The sequence below is a fragment of the Glycine max genome, chromosome 17, assembly GCF_000004515.6.
Source record: "Glycine max cultivar Williams 82 chromosome 17, Glycine_max_v4.0, whole genome shotgun sequence".
Taxonomy (NCBI): Eukaryota; Viridiplantae; Streptophyta; class Magnoliopsida; order Fabales; family Fabaceae; genus Glycine; species Glycine max.
Window position 1 is genome coordinate 9,049,373 of NC_038253.2, and position 20,664 is coordinate 9,070,036.

Sequence of the window (20,664 nt, forward strand, 5' to 3'; positions counted from 1 at the left end):
AGGAGATTCGGTGGCGCGTGCACTGTACACTTCAGTTAGCAATGGATAAGCTACATTCTAATTATTGAATGTTAGAATATATAGATTCGGTTCACATTGGATAACTTGCCAGAGTTTGATTATTTAAGACATTAGTTCAAAATTGAATTTTAATTATAACTAGATGTTGCTGCATTTAACTCTGTATTTTATTTTTATAGCGTTGACTATTTAATATATTGTAAACTATAAAACTAATTAAATTCATATTGTTTAGATTATTATAAACTTTAATATTATAATATATTTGAGAATATTAATCTCATGTTCATTTTCATTGAGCTGATTATTTAAATTTCTTAATTAAATTAATATTATCTCTGATTCTGATTTTTATTATACCTTATAAGAAACAAATAATAGTGTAAAATACTTTATCATTTATTTCTAACAATAAGGACCATAGATAATATTATATATATATATATATATATATATATATATATATATAATTTATTCAACAAATAAATTTATCCACCTCAACTTTGAGTATTTTCAAGTGCTTACATGAAATTATTTATACATGGTTGATTAATAAAATTTATACAATAAAAATTTGTTTTTTTGAGTATTGTAGAACTCAAGAAATTATGTTTTGTACTTAATTTAATAATCTTAACATTTAAGTAAAAAAATGGTAAAATATTTAAATTTATGTAAAATTATAAGGCTCACAAAGTTAAAATAAAGAATTTATTTAAGCAATTGACCATCCTAGATCCTCTCATAAAATACCGTATGATTTTGGGATCGATTTTCACCTTTAACCCCACCAACTCTTGAAGACTTGCGTAGCAAAGGAATATAACCTGTTTATAATTTCTACAACAGAAATATAAAGCCAAAAAGAGCGTTGATGTCCCAAATATATAAAATAAGGTTAGCGTCACTACCATCAATGTCATTATCCCATGAAGAAAAGAAACAATGAGTGAAGAAGAAGGAAAAGAAATGAGAGGAAAAGCACCATGTATATTTTAAACAGGTGGAGAGTGTGGAAGAGGTATGCGACTTCTGGAATTAGTAGAATCTCTTCGAATAAACGGAGCTTTTGTCATCCATGACGCGTTTCTCAGGCCGGAGTTTAATGGTTATAAATTTCCTTAGTAGAGTCTAGTCTCATTGGGCCCATAATTTGTTTTTTTAAATGAATTATTTAATGCGTTTATAACATTTTTAAATGAACAAAATTTATATATATTTTATAGATATCGTTGATTCTTAAATCAAAATCAGCATGTCGTTTTAATAGTTCCGATCAATGTTAATCATCAAGACAAAGACGAAGACAACGATTATTAAGATAAAATACTAAGTTTAATTGAAAATTAATATACACTATATTTATAATATTATATTTTTATGAATAAAAAAATTAGCTCACACCAGTTAGATCTCACCACGAATAGATGTCTATCAGTCCAAGACTTGACCTCATGAAAAGTTGAGCACATATATTTCACAAGACGTTCGACGAAAAAAATTGGACAAAACACAGTTAGTAAAAAACTGGAAAAATAAAAGTATTACGGAGGGGCGGGAAATCACGTACATGACATCCCGTATTATTTAGCTTTACTTGTCTGCAAACAATGAATGCGTCGCGTCATTTATAAAGTTAGTTCAAAATTTTCTCCAATGTAGGACCTTAAAAAAATGTTAATGTGCACAGTCCTAACTTACGGATTTTGTTAGCTATTGAGAATAACTTGTAACTTTAGATTTTGGAAGCATCAGTAACCAATTAACCATGTACAACTCAATGTTGTTCCCACTAATAAAGAGCATATGCAATCATGTTTCTAAAATATCAGATGACTATTCTCAAAAGCTGAATCTATATATAATTCTTGGTCTTTATATTTTGTGCCTTCTTTATTTAAGAAGACCTTCTAGAAAGTCTTCTTATTCTTCCAAGCAATCAATAGAATCCATTTCTCTGTGTCTACTCTCAAAAGCTTGGCTCGATTTCTTCTTCTAATTAAAGAGAATGAAAGCTAAAAAAACATTATAATATTAAAGGTTTAGAAAGGTTTCATTCTCTGTGACCAAACACTTAATATCACATGCCAGCTCATTTGAAATTCTTTTAGATATTAATTTAGAAAGGTTTAGCATTGCCCAAATTTCGCCTTAAGAGAACATTTAAACCAAACTTTAGAATTCTCCACTAGCATAATGTGCTATTACCTGGCTAAAATCTTCATAATATATATATATATATATATATATATAGCTCTATTTCTGCTCATGAACTCTGTCCTTAATATTTGCATTTTGCAATGCACGTTTATGTTGCTAGGAATCGGTTACTCAGTACTTTCAGTTTTAAAACATTATAATTTGATGAGATTATACACAAAAATTTCAAGCGTAATAAATCAAAGTGATAGACAATAATAAGATGTGTCAGGCCTAATATCCTTGGCAACCTGGAGGAGGTATTCTATGTTGATATCATCAGGGTAGTGTTGTAAAAGTTTTAAATTGGTCACAAAATCACCACTTAGCAGTTTGCTTTTCACGCAAAGTAGCATTGCGCAACAGATCCGAAGAAGCATATCCTGCAAAAGAAATTTAAGCCAGGTAACATATTATTAATCAAAATGACAAGTAAAACCACACTAATATTGTAAGCTAAGTATTAATTTTTTCCTGAAAGTTTGCCGAGGAGTTTGATTGAGAGAGAGATACCTAAACACCAAAAGGGTTACTCAGAAGTGTATCCCATATTCTCAAGATATACTCAAATTTGAACTCTTGCGTGAGTAGGAGTGTAATCCATCTGAATGCATAGAACTGTGGTTTAACCTGTTCATGAGGTTCAGCGGCATCAATTTAAATAGAATGGAACTGTACAAGCTGTTGAAGCAAAAACATTTAAAGGTTCTACCTTTGTTCTCAATTCAAAATGACGCCATAATTGTTCATCATTTACTTTTAATAAATCTGACAAGCGAGAAAGAGTGGCAAGGATGCCACTCGAACTATTATCCAATTGCTGGCAGAAATGATCCGCTGAGTCACCCAAGATTCGAACAAAACAAGAAACTCTATCTGCTTCTACATTTCCCTAATAGAAAGAAACATAGCATAATTAAATAACAGATGAAAAAATTAAAGTCCTTTATGTCCATTAACATTTATTTATGTGGATAATCATCAAGAACAAAAATGTGATGGATGATACGAGAGGAAGACAATTGTAATACAGCAACATATAATTTTAAAATGGCCAAGTCTAGTAACCCATCTGGTAAGTTATAGAATTTATGGTTGTTCAATGTAATGGATATTGGTCAACATAACGGAAGCTGAATCATGCTTGCTTAGTGCTGGTTCATGTCTAAAACATAAATAAATTAAACATCCAAATTGTCTACAAGTAATATTGAAAGTAAGATATATAAACTCAAATTTAAATTTCCAAAACACAATTTACCCTCCTTCAACCATTAATTTTGGTTTACTGCCGAAATCAGGTGAATGTTCTACTTCATCATATACACCATGCATTTTACCTAGCCAAAGAAAAACAATGGGAACTGCCACAAATCACATAATAAACAGTTATGCGGGGAACATGCTTACAGCATTTTGCTTGTCAGGGTCAGTACTAAATACTTAGTACATTGGTGCCAAGACTTCGTTCATGCCTTGCACATAACGAATCTCAGGATTTAACTTGGCAAAAAGGAGAATTATATTCTTCATCGCTTCCTATAGTCAAAGTATCAACAAAAACTTCAATAAGAGTCGAACCCCCTATAGTCTATCACTTTACACTGAAAAGTGGAAACAAAATTGAGAGTTGTTTGATAAGTAGCTCAGCTAAAAACCAAAACTTACAAAAAATTAATAGAAAACTTGTAGAGATTTTTGGTGGTGCAGTTAGTTATTACCCTTTTTTTGCAACTAATTGATGACTCACCTGGGAAGAATGGCAAATCTGGATGTGTGCGCTGCAGATCTCGATCTATCTGTTCTACTATCTCTGTGTACTAGAAGATAGACAGACAATGATAAGAATGAACTTCATTATCCTGAAGGGATTCAGTGAAATGTAACTTCAAAATGCAGGAGAAACCTACATGGAAATATTGACTCCAAAGGCTAGCCTTACCAAGGCTCAATCTTCATGAGAAATTTCATGTCGCCTAAGTTGGCCATCAACATCATTGTCCTTGTGCCGCTTGGTCGAACTTAATTCCTCATATCCCTTCCAGATATGTTTTGACTGTCTTAGATTCAATAATATGATCAGTGAAAACTGGAAAGCAAGAGCTACAGCACAAAGCACACCAGATATACCCAGGTAAATGTTTGATATAAATATAACTGCTTACGTGAAAATGTACAAATCAGCAGTATATTACCGGATTCTGGAGAAGATCCCTCTTTCAGATTAGCATACTTTTTTTGCCTGTTCACTTTTAGTTGCTTGCCCCACAAGTCATGAGATGAAGATAAGTAACACAAATCATAGCAGGACAGTCGGCTGCTTGTATGCAGACATAACTGCAATCAAAGGATTTTATAATTTTCCAAATAGAACATAAATCTAATATCTTCATTACTAGAAGATGGCTTCCAAGCCTTTTCACGCAAACCTCCTCCATCAGGAATACCAGTGCTGGCAATTCTTTGCAACTTTTCCAAATTTATCTCCCTTTGAGAAAGCTGATAACGAAAAGGGTAAATGAATATAAAGGAAATCAAAACAAAACCATTTCAATTTTTCTTCTCCAATCCAAGGTGATACCATGTTAGAAAGTAGTTTGGGCTTTGCCTCAACCTTACAAAACCAACTTGTAAGGTGAGAATTATTTCCCACTTATATAATTTATCTCGACACCATCTTTATTCAATGTGGGACTTCAACATGCGCTATTTTCCTCATGACTACCTGTCATGTGACACTTTCAACACACCCCTCTATCTAGGTGTGATCACAACTTCTTCAACACTGAAACCGGAGTGACAGAATCTCTGCCAAATTTTTGTCTCCTTGTCATCATCATCATCACTCCCTATGTGAAATCCTAACTCGCCAGGCTGAATCGGCTTGAGCTCTTTGCCGGACTCAAGTTTGAATTCGGAGCCTTCGATTCCATGGCCTTTTTCGTCGAATCCTGCGACCAAGCTGCCAAGCTGGTCGGGAAAGACCCTCCGAACCTTGTCCGGAGCGGGAAGCTTGAGCTTGCCTTTGAGCATAGCGGCTGAGTTATGACCGAGTTTACAGAGAGGAATGGACCGGGTTGAAACGGTAGGAAGTGTAACGTGGAAGGATGGGAGAGTAAGAGTTGTTTCAGCTTCTGCTTCTCCATTATTCGGATATCAAACTCGGAAGAAGAATGGTAGTTAACGTTTGAATGGCAGTTAGGCGCCACGGCTTTTAGTTTAAGACCTGTGAAATTGGCCTATTGAGAAATGTTCGGCCTAACTGGACCGGGCCCTTTTGGGCTTTGGAACCAATTTGCATAATCCAGCTGTTCCGGCCGGATTTCAACTAGGGTAATCTCAATTTTTTAGTATCCCTCCTTTTGTAGTCATCCTTTCTAATAAAAATTCTTTTGCTATTTTTCATATATGGATAGCATAAGAGTGGAAAGAGAAAATAATGATGTTTATAAAAAGAGATTGTTGAAAAAAAAAAAAAAAAGAGAAAAATATTGAGAGCATTCTTCCCGTTTATTTGGATGTCATAATTAAAGGAGAGAAAAGGAACACGAGATAAATTAAAAATTCTAATGCTATCCATATAAAAGAAATCATTCTAAAAAAATTGATGGAAAAGGTTTTTTTGCGTCTCTCACCGACTTCCTAATATATTACAGTCCAATAATTTAAGTATTTAACTGTTAAACATATTGGTGTTATCTCAATAATTATGAATATAAAATTTTAGATAAATTAAACATTTACAATTAAGTAATCTAATAGTTAATATTTGCTTATATTTTAAAAAGTATATTATACTTAAGATTATATTTGACGAAACTAACTGAAAAGTTAACATAAAGTTGAAAAAGTTAACTTATTAAATTTTAAGCGTTTGGTAAAATTAATTATTGAAATAGCTAAAATGTAAAATGATTGAAAAATAATAAAATCATGATTTATTTTAAAATGATAAACAGAAAATTTGATAAATATATTAAGGATAGCAATGAAAGATAATATAAAAAGCTAGAAACTAGAAGTTAGCATTTTAAAAAATATTATTTCAAGTAGTGTTTAAAAAAATGTTACAAGTTACTGAGAAATTATTAAAAAAATTGTTTACCAAATAACCAAATAAGTTTTTTAATTAATAAAAAATTAAAAATTAACTAAAATATCGTACAGAACACAGGCTAAATACGATTTATTTAATTCAGTATCAAATAGTTTTAATTTTTTTTATAAAAGTTTGTAAAATCTGGACTTTTTTTTTACAACTTATAAAAGCTAGCTAGACTTAAACATCATACAATGCACGTGACTAGTTTTTTGTTTGTACATGTTTATGCCACTCATTATTTATAATTTAAAATTCTATTCCTAACATGCTTATTACTACTATTTCTAAACATATTAAACAATCTTAAGTTGGTACAAGAATGACTAGCGTACGAGTTTAGTTAGGGAATGGCTGAATAAGAATTTGGATGCTTTAATCCTCTCCAATATAAACGGGGTGAGTAGGAAGCAAATAGATAGTTCATTGAATTATTGATTAGCATGCGCAGTCAATTATCTTAGTAAAGGATTGAATATAAGACTAAACGAAGAGCACAAGGAATTTTTTACAGCAGAGACAATACAGATTTGTGGTATGTGTGTTATGGAAGGCAATTCGAAAATTTTGGTTAAAAAGAATAACACCAATATTATATTTTATAATACAAGAACAAGGATTTTATCTTATAATTTAGTAAATATTTCAGTAAAACCTAATTCATATCCCCAATTTGAGGGACGTAAGCTTCGGGGGTTCTATATTTTTATAACCCCCCTTCCCCTTATCTTTCATTTGCCTTGCTTTTCTTAATGCATCCAACTAATGCATTTATTGAAGTACTATTTTTTTTTTCTTTTTTAGAAAATATTAATTAAAGTACTACTTGAATTATACCTTTCAGAGGAAAAAGAAAAAGTGACGACATGGTAGTATGAAAGTTATATATGTTTTTTCATTTTTTAGTGTATAAGCAATTGATTAACGCGTGAAGAAAGGTCGCACTGTGGCCCTTATACATTCATATAAACTTAATGATAGCAAGCCTTTATATATCCGTATCCCATGCACTGTACAAAAGGATGAAATTAAATAACCAAGAAGTCTAACATAGTTGATAAATGACCGAGCTCTTTAAATTCATAAGGATTCGATCTTCTAATTATACGTATGAAAAAGATTTTATTACAAGAGATAAAATTTATTTTGATAATTTTTATGTCTCGAGATTTAATCTCATAACTTTTGACTATCGAAATATGTTACTTCTAAAAAAAATAAAATTAAAGCTTATCATTGCATTGCATGCATTACAACACTTCATGGGGGCAAAGGGATCATTAAAGAAACCCCATTTTCACTTGAAATCATCATTCCAACTTGGAAAGGCTCCACTCCTTATAAGTTGTACGGATTCATCCATGAAACCCCACAAAACGCATTTTATATTTAAAAAAAAAAAACACAATTTACCATGGATCCACTTGATTGTTCAGAGTGAATATCGTTAAAATTTACCCTGTCTAGTAATTTTATATACGAGCATTGAATTTTTATCAACTATGCAATAGAAAGTTTTATAAAATTTAATTTATCGAAAGATGATGTGTCGTGGTGAAGATGGAAATCTTTGTCCTATTCTTAATTTATTAAACTTTCGTTTGGTACGTATGAAAGTAGTAGGAATTAAAGTGAAAAAAAGATGAAAATGGACGAAATGTTGAAAAGTAGTTGTTTTTGTTAGGAGTGGAATATGCGTGAAAGATTCAAAGTCAAAACCAAACACAATGTAAGCATATGTGCAAGCAGTGTGTTGGATATGCCCTAATAAGTAACTGTTGGTTGTGATCCTAGATTTTTATTTTTCCATGTTTATAGGTTTCAACTTGCTTCACCTCCACGGTTAGTAACATCCACAAACTCCAAAAGTTACTTAAAACACCGCAAAGCTACCTACTTCATTTGATGGTTTTGGTATTGTAAAAGCTCCTTTGTCGATAGTACTGCGTGTAAAAGCGCCTTCTTAAGATAAAAAAGAGATAATTTTTATTTTCAAATATAAAAATAGAAAGGTATAAAATTATTTTAATTAAATTTTCCCCTCAAAAAGTGTACAATTCTATTCATGTGGGAGGTAATTGTGCCGATTTGATTGTTTTGATTATATGTTTATCTACAACACCATGAATTAGTAAGAGGTCAAAATTGTAAACCATGGCAGCTGCTTTGACATTCCATGTTGTGGTCGCTTTGGTTACTCTGATACAGAATGACTTTTAATAATGATATTTTATAACTTCACTAATATAATCGATCTGAGGACAGTTCTGTTGGAGTACACAATGGTAGTTTTCTTAATTCACGAAAAAGGGATTTTATTTCGGTAAATTACGAGTACCGTAATCTGCAGAATTACATTAGAAGACCTTAATAGGAGTTCTCTAAGATCATCACAACCGTCAGTACATATAACCTCTGAAACTTGCCAATCCCAACACACTTTACGTTGAGACATTGATGGCAGTTTTTATTTTTTTTCTCTAATTGGCGTATTTGCCCCCAGACGTTGAAACAATTGTTAGACTAGCGTAGCTGCTACTTGCTATAGATTAGGTATGTACATGGGTTGAGTATCCTTATACTCCTTAATAAATTTCTTAGCTTATAAAAAAATATTTCAAACTTCGGAACAGTGAATGATACTTCTTGAATAATAAAAAGTGAATGATACTGTTTTGTTTTTTGGAAAGTTTTGGGCTTTTGGCTTTTTTTATTTTATATATATATATATATATATATATATATATATATATATATATATATATATATATATATATATATAAAGTTGGCTCGGTATTTTTTTTTTCGAAAGTTATGGCTTAATTATGACAAATAATTTTACATAGACTCCTACCAAAAAATTAATTTAGTTAAGAGAAATATCATTCTTATAATGAGCAGGCTATTTGTCAGTTTTGCCTTGAACACCAGGTGCCTTAGATCAATTTAGTATTCAATTGCATATTTAGTTTGGGAGAAAATATACTCTTAGCTGGGTTGTTAGTTGTTACTAGTTAAGTTATTTTTTCTAACAAATACTACTAATTAATCTCATCTTCCTTATCATCATAAACTGGTGAGAGGAAAGAAGATTAAAAAAAAGGTGTATACTATATATATGCTTTTGTCTCTTGTACTTCGTTAAGCTAATTTTCTGTCTGATAAAAAAATGACATTTTGAGAATAAAGTAAGAAATTAGGCTAATCAAGTGGTTGATTATGAAAAATAGAAGAGGTAACGGGCATTCACATGTGTGTGTATTTAATTCATAATTTACTTAGCTAGATCACGTACACTCTCATAAAGGGATGCATGCATAATAGTAGATATGAACATATAGCCACACACCTCTCTTTCTTTATTCTGTGGTATTAGGAAGATGAGCCAATTGGATTGTCAAAGTGGGTTAATTAGTTTTCTATTATAAGCTAGCATAGGCCCGTGACCACCTGTACCCGACCCAAGCTCACCACTCCAATTATAGCAACACGTTCTATCGTCAATTTTGCTACAACTAATTAAACTCTCTGTCCACGCTCTTAGTTTATCCACGTCTACTTTATATACTTTTCTTCTCGATCTCTTTCTAGCTAATTAATTCATACTACACTCATAATACACAATCCGTATACAATACCCCATCAACCTTTTCATATAATAGTGTTAAAAAATAAAAGCCGCATTTATATAATCATAACCCAATAATACAAAATGATGTTATATATATGAAGCCGCTGTGATCTTAGCTAGCTAGAGGTTTAATTTATTTCGAATTACCACACATAATTATAACTTGATGAACATGCATTTTGATTTATATATACATGCTCTTCCATAACCATAACCACCGAGTTGGAGTGGTTCCATCTTATAATGACAGGTAATAGAATTCCAGCGAATGTCACCTTTAATTTAACACACTTGGGTAGTTAATTAACCTACGTACTATTTGGCCCACAAGTACAGTGTGCATACACCATGTGCCATCGAGAGAGAAAACATGAAGAAAGTAGCTAGTCCAGCGATCAACTTCACAAGTCACAACCAAGTCAAGCACAAACATTTATTAAAGGGTGACTGTTAGAGGGAAAAGAGATTTAGGTAAAGATGTTTAATTGTTGTACTATAACCTTTTAGTTAGCCGACAGTGTGCCTTCTTTAGGGTTGAAATCTCCTTCTATATCTAATTGGTGATCTGTTCCTTCTGTACTTGCCCATCACTGTTTATTGTGAGTCCAAAACATATCATCACTTGCATCATCCCTGAACCCCAATTAACAAACTCTAACAACATCATGGTGCAATCAAAGAAGTTCAGAGGTGTCAGGCAACGCCATTGGGGTTCATGGGTATCCGAAATTCGCCACCCGCTTCTGTAAGTTATTTCAACTTAATTTTCGTCAAAGCCATCTGAGACTTTTTGGCGTATCCAACACTAACAAATTAGTAATATTTTTCTTTTTGTTGTTTGTGGAACAGGAAGAGAAGGGTGTGGCTAGGGACATTTGAAACAGCAGAAGAAGCTGCTAGAGCCTATGATCAAGCTGCGATTCTGATGAGTGGGAGAAATGCCAAGACCAATTTCCCAATAACTCAAACTCCAGAAGGTGATCCAAAGAGCACTACCAGTGAGGACACTCCCTCCACCACCTCGAAGGATCTGGAGGAAATCTTACATGCAAAGCTTCGAAAATGTGGGAAGGTACCTTCACCTTCTATGACTTGTTTGAGGCTTGACCCGGAGAACTCCCACATCGGAGTGTGGCAAAAACGTGCTGGGAGGCGTTCTGATTCAAATTGGGTCATGACGGTTCAACTGGGAAAGAAGAGTGTTAATGTTAATAATAATGACACTCATCATCAAGCTGATAGTAGCAGTAGTAGTTCTCTTTCTTCTTCTCTACCTTCTTCTGAACATCACCACATTGAGTCTCCATCACTGGCTGTGACAGGTTTGTTAGTTTTCTTATGAATGTTTGAAACACTCAATCTCTTCTCCACTATTCTCGAATCACTAGATCAACCTTATATTTCCTCCCGTGTGTGTGTGATAGGTAATCTTCATCATCAAGAAGTTGTGAGAGGAGAGATTGACGAAGAGGAGAGAATTGCCCTTCAGATGATTGAGGAACTCCTCAACGACAGAAACTGCCCTAGCCCATCATTTAACAACAACATTCAAGAAAGGGATGGTGCTGATCATGACCACTTTTTTCTTTAAGCTTCTTTTTTCCACACAGCGTTATGGTATTCACATGCATGTTTAATCTTCATCTTCAACAAGGGTTGTCATTATTTGGGAAAAAAAGGGAAGTGGTAGTTATAGGCTAATTATATATAACCACATCATATCTATCATATCATATCTGTTTTCATGTATGTCATATTTATTATAAGTGTAGATAATATATATATACACATACATATTACATGCATGCATAGGAAAATATACATAAGAAAATAAGAGAGATGTATACAGAATATTATTTTCAGAGTTCATATGTAAAGGCCCTATCGTCTGCTGCTTGTTTGAAACGTTCATGGTTTATTTATCATAAATAATAAATATATTTTCAGTTCTCCTTATCTTAGCGGTGCTCGACTATCATGCTCGTTTGGAGGCTTAATAATCTGGTTTGGTGTATACCAAAGTCTTTCTCTGATTTCCTACAAATTAACAATTCTGCTACTTTTCTTTTATCTTTTTAATAAATAATAACAATAAAATGAATACACATAAATTCGTGCATATTCGTTCTTTTCCATTGAAGATAGAGCTGCCATAAGATATTTTCCTATTTCCATACGTGGGAGATTTCATTATATAGGGTGGAGCTTAATTTTCTTTCTTATCTCATCGTTGTTATTCCTGCTGCCTCAGATGATTAAAGTCACTGAAACAAGACGTAGGCCTCGTAAGTATTTAACGTTTTTTTAAAAAACATTTAAGATTCCGAATCAAGATCAGTGATTAAGTTAAAATAATTTCTTGTATTCGCCAACTCAGTGGTGCCTTTCAAGTAATGCTAGTTATATTTATTTAATTTTACATTTTAATACATTTTTTAACTGTAAATGTATACTGTAAGCAGTTTTTTTAAAAGGTTATACTTGAGCAAAAATGATGCTTTGTTATGCAATGATTGATCTAATTGAATTATTAAATTAGAGTTTAATTAAAATGATAATATAAAAGTTTTTTATACTATTAACTATTTTTAAATTGCCATACCATTGAAAATTATATTTTTATAACAATTACTTTCAAAATAATATATCCTTAATATATATATATATATATATATATATATATATATATAAAATTTAATTATGATCCCTTTGTCGTCGTCTTTCACGTCACAACTATATGTGCAAGCAGACATACCCTCCACAGTCAACAGGTGCTCTCACAAACTAAAGTTGACTCCATATTAGAATCTCACCACCCTATATTTCCAACCAGAAAAGTTATATAATGTTTTATTAGTATACATATAAATTAACAATGTATATTTTTAAAAATACATAAAAACAAGAAACATTTTATTATTATTGTTCAATTTTATAATATTTAATACAAATAATAAATTATAATTTAAATTCATCAAATATATATATATATATATATACACACACACTAAAGGAAGTACCAAGTAAGAAAAAAAGTATATAAAAATGAGAATATGAAATTTTAGTTGTACAATATTATAAATTATGATCAGACTAAAATTAAGGTAAAACACAAAATTTAGGCCAATTAATAAAAAAAATATTTACTACTATTAGTTTTGTAAAATAAAAAAAAATCATTTGTTAGTAAAAAAAAGACTGAATATATAATTTTTTATTTAAAATAAAAAAAATGCAAAAAGTGTCTCAAAATTTATTTTATATCTCATTTATCATTAGGTCGACCATATTATAAATATCTTAATAGAAAATAACATTTAAAGTTGATTAAAATCACTACAGAATATAAAATTATTATTTCCATTAAAGGTTAATTAAAGTCACATAGGTAATTTAAAAGTTACTGGCTTTTTTAAATATTGACATAATTGTATATATTAATCTTAATCATTCATGATAAATTTTAATAGTTAATATTTACTCTTCTTAGAATTGTTTAAAAGAACATATAAAAACCTTATTTGGATTTATCTTATATTATAATAATTATAATTACTAGATTGTCTTGGGAGAACTTATAAACATATCTTATCATTACTCTATTTAGCTTACTTTCACAAGCTTTAATTTCAAGATATTTTTATAGAAACAACTAATGCGGAACTTGTGAAAATGCTCTCTTTTGAAATCCTGCTAAAGCCAAACATAAAGCATGCTTATGTATTTTTTCTTCCAAATTTGTCATGACACTTATACACTTTGATACAATAATTAATAAAATGACGAGAGCACTTTTCAATACATATAATGCACGAACAAATTAGTTTAAATATTAACTTTCTACACAAAAATAAATTATAATTAATTGCAAATAATTTGGTTTTCTATATGTTTTCTTCTTTTTCATTAAAAATTAAATTAAATTAATTTATTTTTTATATTTTCTTGTAATTTTTTTATATGTTACTGATAATTTTTATATCTTTTTCTTACTTTAAATTTTCTATTGATATTATATATATATATATATATATATATATATATATATATGTATGTATATAAAACATGTTATTTAGGTCAAAATAAGTAATACGTTAATGAATTATATTCATTATAATATTATTTTAAAAATATATCCTTTTCAATTTATGTTAAAATCTATCTTGAGGAAATGCACAAAATGATATATCTTTAAATATACTTTTATCATAACATGGACAAAATTATAAGAGTTTCTTATAAAAAGAAAGAAAGAAACTTGGAGTTTAAATTTGTACCCCTTGATTCCTCACGGTTAGACACAAGATGACCCGACTCATATTTAATCCCTTCATGTTTATGCACTAGCTCAAGAATGTGGGACTGTGTACCCATTCGTTCCTCTTGATCGAAATCCTCTCAAGACACACCTTGCTATTCAACCGACATCCTAGGGCTGCCAAATATGCACCCCTTACACGTCGCTTTGATGCTTGGCCACTAAGTTACATAAACCGTTTTACAATGTTCTCAAAGTCTTTGTTACAGTATGATAAGATAAAATACTCATAAGAGTATCGAATTAGACAATTACAACATATCCCTACATATATATATTTGACCTAGTGAGCCATATTACACTTCATATTTAAAATGTGTTTGAATTAGGTCTTATTTCTTTGAGGCACGATCTAACTACACGACCAAAAATAAATAAATTTTAATTTTTATCTAATTAATTTGAGCTTTAATTTCTTTTAATTTGACAAACTTTAAAATTGTGAATGTACCAAAAAAAAAACTTTAAAATTGTGAAAAGTGTGTGTGTAAAACAATTTAGTCAGATGTTGCATAGGAAAAGGAAAGTTAAATGTATTGAATTTTGCTTTTGGATAACTAACTCAATAATGAGCGAGGAAGAACACGAGTAGACCAAAGAGCAAAAGCGCAGACTCTAGTTACATATTTCTCTCTTTGGTTGTTGGCACATGACAATAATTTAACTCATTAAATAAGCTTTGAAATTACACTACGGTGGGCAGTACCTTCCGTTACTTTTAGGTCGACATATACATGTGATAACGTTATAAGCTTTGAATTATTGCGATTTAATTAACACGCAAGCTCCATAAATATAATATGGTTATCACAAGGTCTCTCGCATTTAAAGTCCCTTCCATCTAAAATAATATTTCATGTAGAGTTCGACTAGCCTTTGAGCTTCAAGTATACGGCAGAATATATAACACCAGTATTCCTTTGATAGATCGATTTTACTCTTTTTAAACTGAGTAAAAATAAAGTAAAACTCTCTCGTTTTATAACATTGTCATGAATTTAGTTAGAGAACCTAAAGTAATAATAACTTAGCCAAATTTAAATATAAATTTTCTTGTTAATTATAGGAATTGTTTTCATAAAATAAACTAACAATAATAAGTAATACAAACAATTAACAAATGTATACATTGAAAAATGCTAAAAAAATTAAATAAATAAATTGATGTCAGAAGATTGACTCACTAAAAGTCATGCATGCATCAACATAACATAAGTAAAAGTATTAAAAATAATATATTCTTAAAATATAATAATAATAATGAGTCTTATAGACCAACTCTTACCTACCCACCCCGTAATTTTTTGTAAGCTATAGGTTGGCCTGTGGAGCCTAATTTATTTTATCACTCTAATTTTGTGGTATACATAATATTTTATAAATAATGTATGTATTTGTATATTATAAATGAAAATATACATAGTTAGAATGAGATTATTACTCTCTGAGTTATATACTTTTAATATTTTTTTCTCTCTTTTGAATGTAAATTCCATACATTACCTTGTAATTAGTCAAAAGGGATACCCTTCTTTTACCTTTATCTTTCAATTAAATTTTTTAATATATATATATATATATATATATATATATATATATATATTTAAATAAATTGGCAATAATTAAAAATAATCTCACACCACAAGTTAAACTATTCATTATAAATTCAGAATTTAATTTATATATTCTAAGATATTCAGTTATTATGAATTATACTTATAATTTAATTTAGATATTAAAATAATATTTATTCAATATAAATTTTATTATATAAAAATAAATATTTATCCAAAAATGTACAAACTAAAATACTTTGTGTGTTTTTTTGTTTATTTTAAAATGACTTCCTCTCACTCTATCCTCAAGATTGCAAAATGGAAAAAATGGAACCATATTAATATCTCAATTATTGTTATAGATATTAACATAAACGTCAATAAATAATTTCTATTGATTAACATTTTAACTCTTGTAAATGCACAAGGTTGTTACGTTGCAATTAACGTTACTTGTAGTGGACTTCAGTCTATACTACCTTTGGTCCATTTGTGCTTGTTAAGTGTTTTAGGATTGAGGTGGTATTGGGCTATTGCTTTCTGCACCCTCATGTTACTTTCTGCACTCTTACTTGAATGTTTTTTTAACCTTTGTAATGGTTATTCTGAAAGTAAAAAAATAAGTATATTCTGAAATGGATATTCCGAAAGAAAAAAGAGAGTGCAAGAAACAACATGGAAAATGCAAAAAGAATATATATATATATATATATATATATATATATATAATATATATATATATAGTCTTGGTTTTGTTTTGATGAAATATGATCTCGAGCCCATTTAAAAATAATTGTTTGCAAGTCAATGTGCTTTTGAAACAAGCATGATGAATTATTATCTTTGGAGCCAATATTCACATTTCTTTGAAGGTAAAGAGTCACCTCAATTTTATCATATATGATCTTTTATAATTGGATGAGAATGTTAAAAAATATATTTACAGTATTAATATATTATAATTAAATTTTATATTTAAACAAAAACTTTTGGAATTAAAGAGTAACAGTGAACAAGTTTTTGAAGCACTTTTATTCTATTTGTTGTAATTTCAAAGTTAATAATAACTAATTTTAATTAACTATAACGTTAGTAGTTGTGAAAATGCATAAAATATATTAAAATCACCAAAGAGTATAAAATATAAATAGAAAAGTAAAGAAAGATCAACATAATTTAAATACCTGTGAAAACGGAAAGAGATCAATTTACCTAATTATTAATCTTTTTTATGTGTAGATAATGCCTCGAGGATTTCATTAGTGCATGGTTTGATTAAGTTCAAATAAAAAAGAAAATATTTTAAAAAAAAAATTATGAGTCTCACACTTTTATCCCTCTATTTTTATTCAAATTTTTTACTCCTTCCTATAATTTCATTCCATTCTACTCAACCAAACCCATTATCTTGTATACAATGGAACAAGAGACGAAAGAAAAGCCCAACAAGTACTGATCAGAGAATAGAAGGCCCATGTTATTCACACTCACTTTTTGCTTTCTACGCCCCTTTTTTTGTTTTTTTTTTCTTTATTTCCAATTATTTCTCTTCTCGATCATTTTCATTCCCCTACCTTTTCAAAAAAATTATAAAACTAGTTTCCAAAAGGTAATTATTTTTAACACAATATAAAACCTAGTTTTTTTATATATTTTATATATTATAAAAACCAATTTCCGTAATGTCAAAATTTTTATTATCAAAACTAGTCTTTAAAATATGAGTGTATTCTAATTAAAATTTTCATATTATTAAGGTATAAATATTTTTCTTTATTATTTATGTTTTATATTACTACATGTCAGTTTGAATTTTTTTCATTTATTTTAAGATATTTATCACTTTAAAATTAACAAATAATTAATTTTTAATAACATTTCATTTATTAATACCTTTTTAAATAATTAAAATTAAAATTAAATTAAATTATAATTAATTTATAAAATAAAATAAATTCATTACAATAATTTATCTATCGAAATTACAATAATTTGCTTAATTAATATTTTTTTCATGTTTACATTACGGATTTTAATATATATTATTTTTCATAATTCTCTTTGTATCGTTTCTCTTTTACTAATTTACTCTTTATATTTAATAAAAGGGTAGTTTTATTTATTAAATAAAACATTACGGGTTGCATTGGTGATGAACATTGTTAAAAACTTCCAAATACTTAGTTGTGAATTTATTTGACAGACTATTCTTTGATTATTTGTGTTTTTTAAGCAAGTTGCTTTATTTTAAATTATGTTTTTTTTTAAGTCTTCGTGCTTATTTGTTTTTCAAACAGGGGTGCAACAAGACCGGGGATTTGGATACTGAGGAGCTATTGGAGCAGTTTCCTCCAAGAAAGAGATAATTTGGAACTTAAAAGTTATTAATTATATTCTTTTTGAAGATGGAAAATTCATTCAGAGAAATCTGAGAAATATTCAATTAGTTAGAACCTGTTTAATCTTAAATTGGGATCAAGACAAAAAAAATTTGATGATGTTGTTATTGATGATTATGTCAATATGAGTTTATGTTGTTATTGATAATTATGTTAATATGAGATGATGTTGTTGTTGTTGATAATGTCATTGAGATGAGATGATGTTGATGTTGAGAGTGATATTGAGATGAAATGTTGATGATGTTGAAAATACACTGTGATGATGTATGTTGTGTATGTACATGGAGTGCATTGACCTTGTTGGATGTCCCTAGTAAGAGAAATAAAGTGATTAAAGAGTTTTAAGCATCTTTGGAGAGAGATGGTTTAGAATGTTTAATTATTCACGGTTAGTGCATTGATGGTGTCCATGTTTCATACGTTGTGTGATGTGTATGTTCATGGAAAGGTGCAGTGACCTTGTTGGATGTCCCTGGTGAGGGAAATAGAGTGGTAAGAGTTTTAAGTCTCTCTAGAGGGGGATGACTTAGAATCTTTAATTATCCACGATCAGTGCATTTTATGGTGCCCATGTTTCATACATTGTGTGATGTGTATGTTCATGGGGGGTGCAGTGACCTTGTTGGATGTCCCTGGTGGGAGAAATAGAGTGATTAAAGAGTTTTAAGCATCTCTGGAGGGGGATGACTTAGAATATTTAATTATCCACGGTCAGTACATTTGATGGTGCCCATGTTTCATATTTCATATGACATGGAAATAGTATAAACTTTGTCAATAAGTACTTGTAGTTTCTCGTGAGGAGGAATACTTGTACTAGGGAGCATGTTACTCGGTTTGGAAAATTAGGCTATTTTCTTGGGGATGATACCACATTGCATATGAGAGTGAGGTCAGGTGAATGCATTATATTGAGCATGAATGATTGGAATTGTGGATGGATGATGACTATTTGATGAGTATGTATTGGACTAATGAATGTTGGTGCAAGCTTATGATACTTGTTAATGTTTTCTTACTAATTGTAGTTATTTGATTTTTGTATTAATTTTTTTTATAATAAACTCACCTCTCGCAATTTTTGTACTGTGTGGTTGGTATCTATGATGATCGCGAACCTTTGTTCGTGGGAGAGTAGAATGAGTAGTAGTGAACGAGAAGTGAGATTCTTTTGTGGAGCCGTCAAACCGATGTGATGACGTTGAGATTATTTTGGGAGAGAGTTGTGTTTTGTCAATCAACTCCTCCATAATTCTTTTTGTTGATTTGAAGATGTAAATCACAAATTTAATGATATGTATGAACAAATTTATTTTTCATTATGTGAATGATGTGTATTAGGTTCTTATATATATTTATATATATATATATATATATATATATATATATATATGTATATGTATTCACTTAAGTAATGGTACGTTGTTTTGTGAATGTATATAAAAAAAAATTACTTTTATTTTTCATAAGCAAATTAGCAGAGTTTTCATTTAAAAAAATTGAAATTTCCAGAGGTTTAGAATGGCGGGTCGTTACAATAAATGCTGATCTTTGATAATTTTGTCATCATCGAATGAAAAAAAAATTAATTTCTGTTTTACTTCTTTTTTCCACCATAAAGATATTGAATATAATGAACTATTTTTTTTCCATTGAAATTTAAAACATGAACGTTTAAATATCCTTCAAAAACAAGTAAATAGATTGGAAACATATAAAATGCAGTTAATCTTACTGTACAACAAACTATTATTGCAAAAATGGGTGAATACAACCAACTATCATTAAGAATCTTATCCTTAGACCAACAACAAGGCAAAAGATGAAATATCACAAAGAGAAAGTCTACCCACTAAAAAAGAAGTTTTTGTAATTGATACATGTTTTGTTAAATCACTCATATAAATTATATTTCGACTGATGTTGTATTGACTTTTTGTCAAAGTCTTGATATTACTTGACAATAGTTATGAAAATGTCCTAAATTAATATATAGGTTCTTTTGAGTCATTATATGAATAGGACCAACCAATTTAACATATTTATATGTTTTTTCAATGATTTTTAAACTTTCTTTAATCCAGAGATATATGGTCCAATTTAACATATTTCTATTAATTATTATTGCAACACTCTTAAAATTTATATATTACTTCAAATTCTAAATTGGAACGTTCAACCAAATAAATTTACTTCTTAATCAAATCATAATTTTACCACCAAAAAAACGAAATATAGCACAGCATAGTGGAGTTCGGATTATAGACTACTTAATTAATATATGGAATAATAGGACAAGATAAGGAAGAGCAAAGGTGGACCCTGAGCTTTAAATTGAAGCATAGCCAGAGTCCCAATGGAGAATAAAGGGAGTTGGAAGGGAATATGCCAAAGCTATGCTCATTTTTTCTGCACGGAATTAAGGTATATGCCAATCC

At 29.7% G+C, this 20,664-nt stretch overlaps 1 protein-coding gene and 1 pseudogene across 2 annotated transcripts; one reads left to right on the top strand and one right to left on the bottom strand.

Moving 5' to 3' along the window:
* Positions 1-2,294: 2,294 nt before the first annotated feature.
* On the bottom strand, positions 2,295-4,746 carry LOC100786975 (TBC1 domain family member 13-like; annotated as a pseudogene). The gene is made up of 7 exons (XR_003265221.2): positions 4,416-4,746; positions 4,131-4,276; positions 3,888-4,040; positions 3,631-3,759; positions 2,933-3,112; positions 2,734-2,850; positions 2,295-2,603 (listed from the first exon to the last, which is right to left on the bottom strand). The product of XR_003265221.2 is annotated as a TBC1 domain family member 13-like (transcript).
* Positions 4,747-10,424: 5,678 nt separating this feature from the next.
* On the top strand, positions 10,425-11,855 carry LOC100787517 (ethylene-responsive transcription factor WIN1). The gene is made up of 3 exons (XM_006600688.4): positions 10,425-10,695; positions 10,800-11,272; positions 11,375-11,855. Exons 1-3 carry the CDS (start codon positions 10,616-10,618, stop codon positions 11,539-11,541), a joined length of 720 nt encoding a protein of 239 aa, XP_006600751.1. The 5' UTR covers positions 10,425-10,615; the 3' UTR covers positions 11,542-11,855.
* Positions 11,856-20,664: the final 8,809 nt, after the last annotated feature.

Excerpts from the sequence above, each read along its gene's own strand:
- LOC100787517 (XM_006600688.4), top strand. The coding sequence starts at position 10,616 with ATGGTGCAATCAAAGAAGTTCAGAGGTGTCAGGCAACGCCATTGGGGT. Across the intron at positions 10,696-10,799 it reads GAAATTCGCCACCCGCTTCT|GAAGAGAAGGGTGTGGCTAG; the intron begins GTAAGTTATTTC and ends TTTGTGGAACAG. Across the intron at positions 11,273-11,374 it reads TCCATCACTGGCTGTGACAG|GTAATCTTCATCATCAAGAA; the intron begins GTTTGTTAGTTT and ends TGTGTGTGATAG.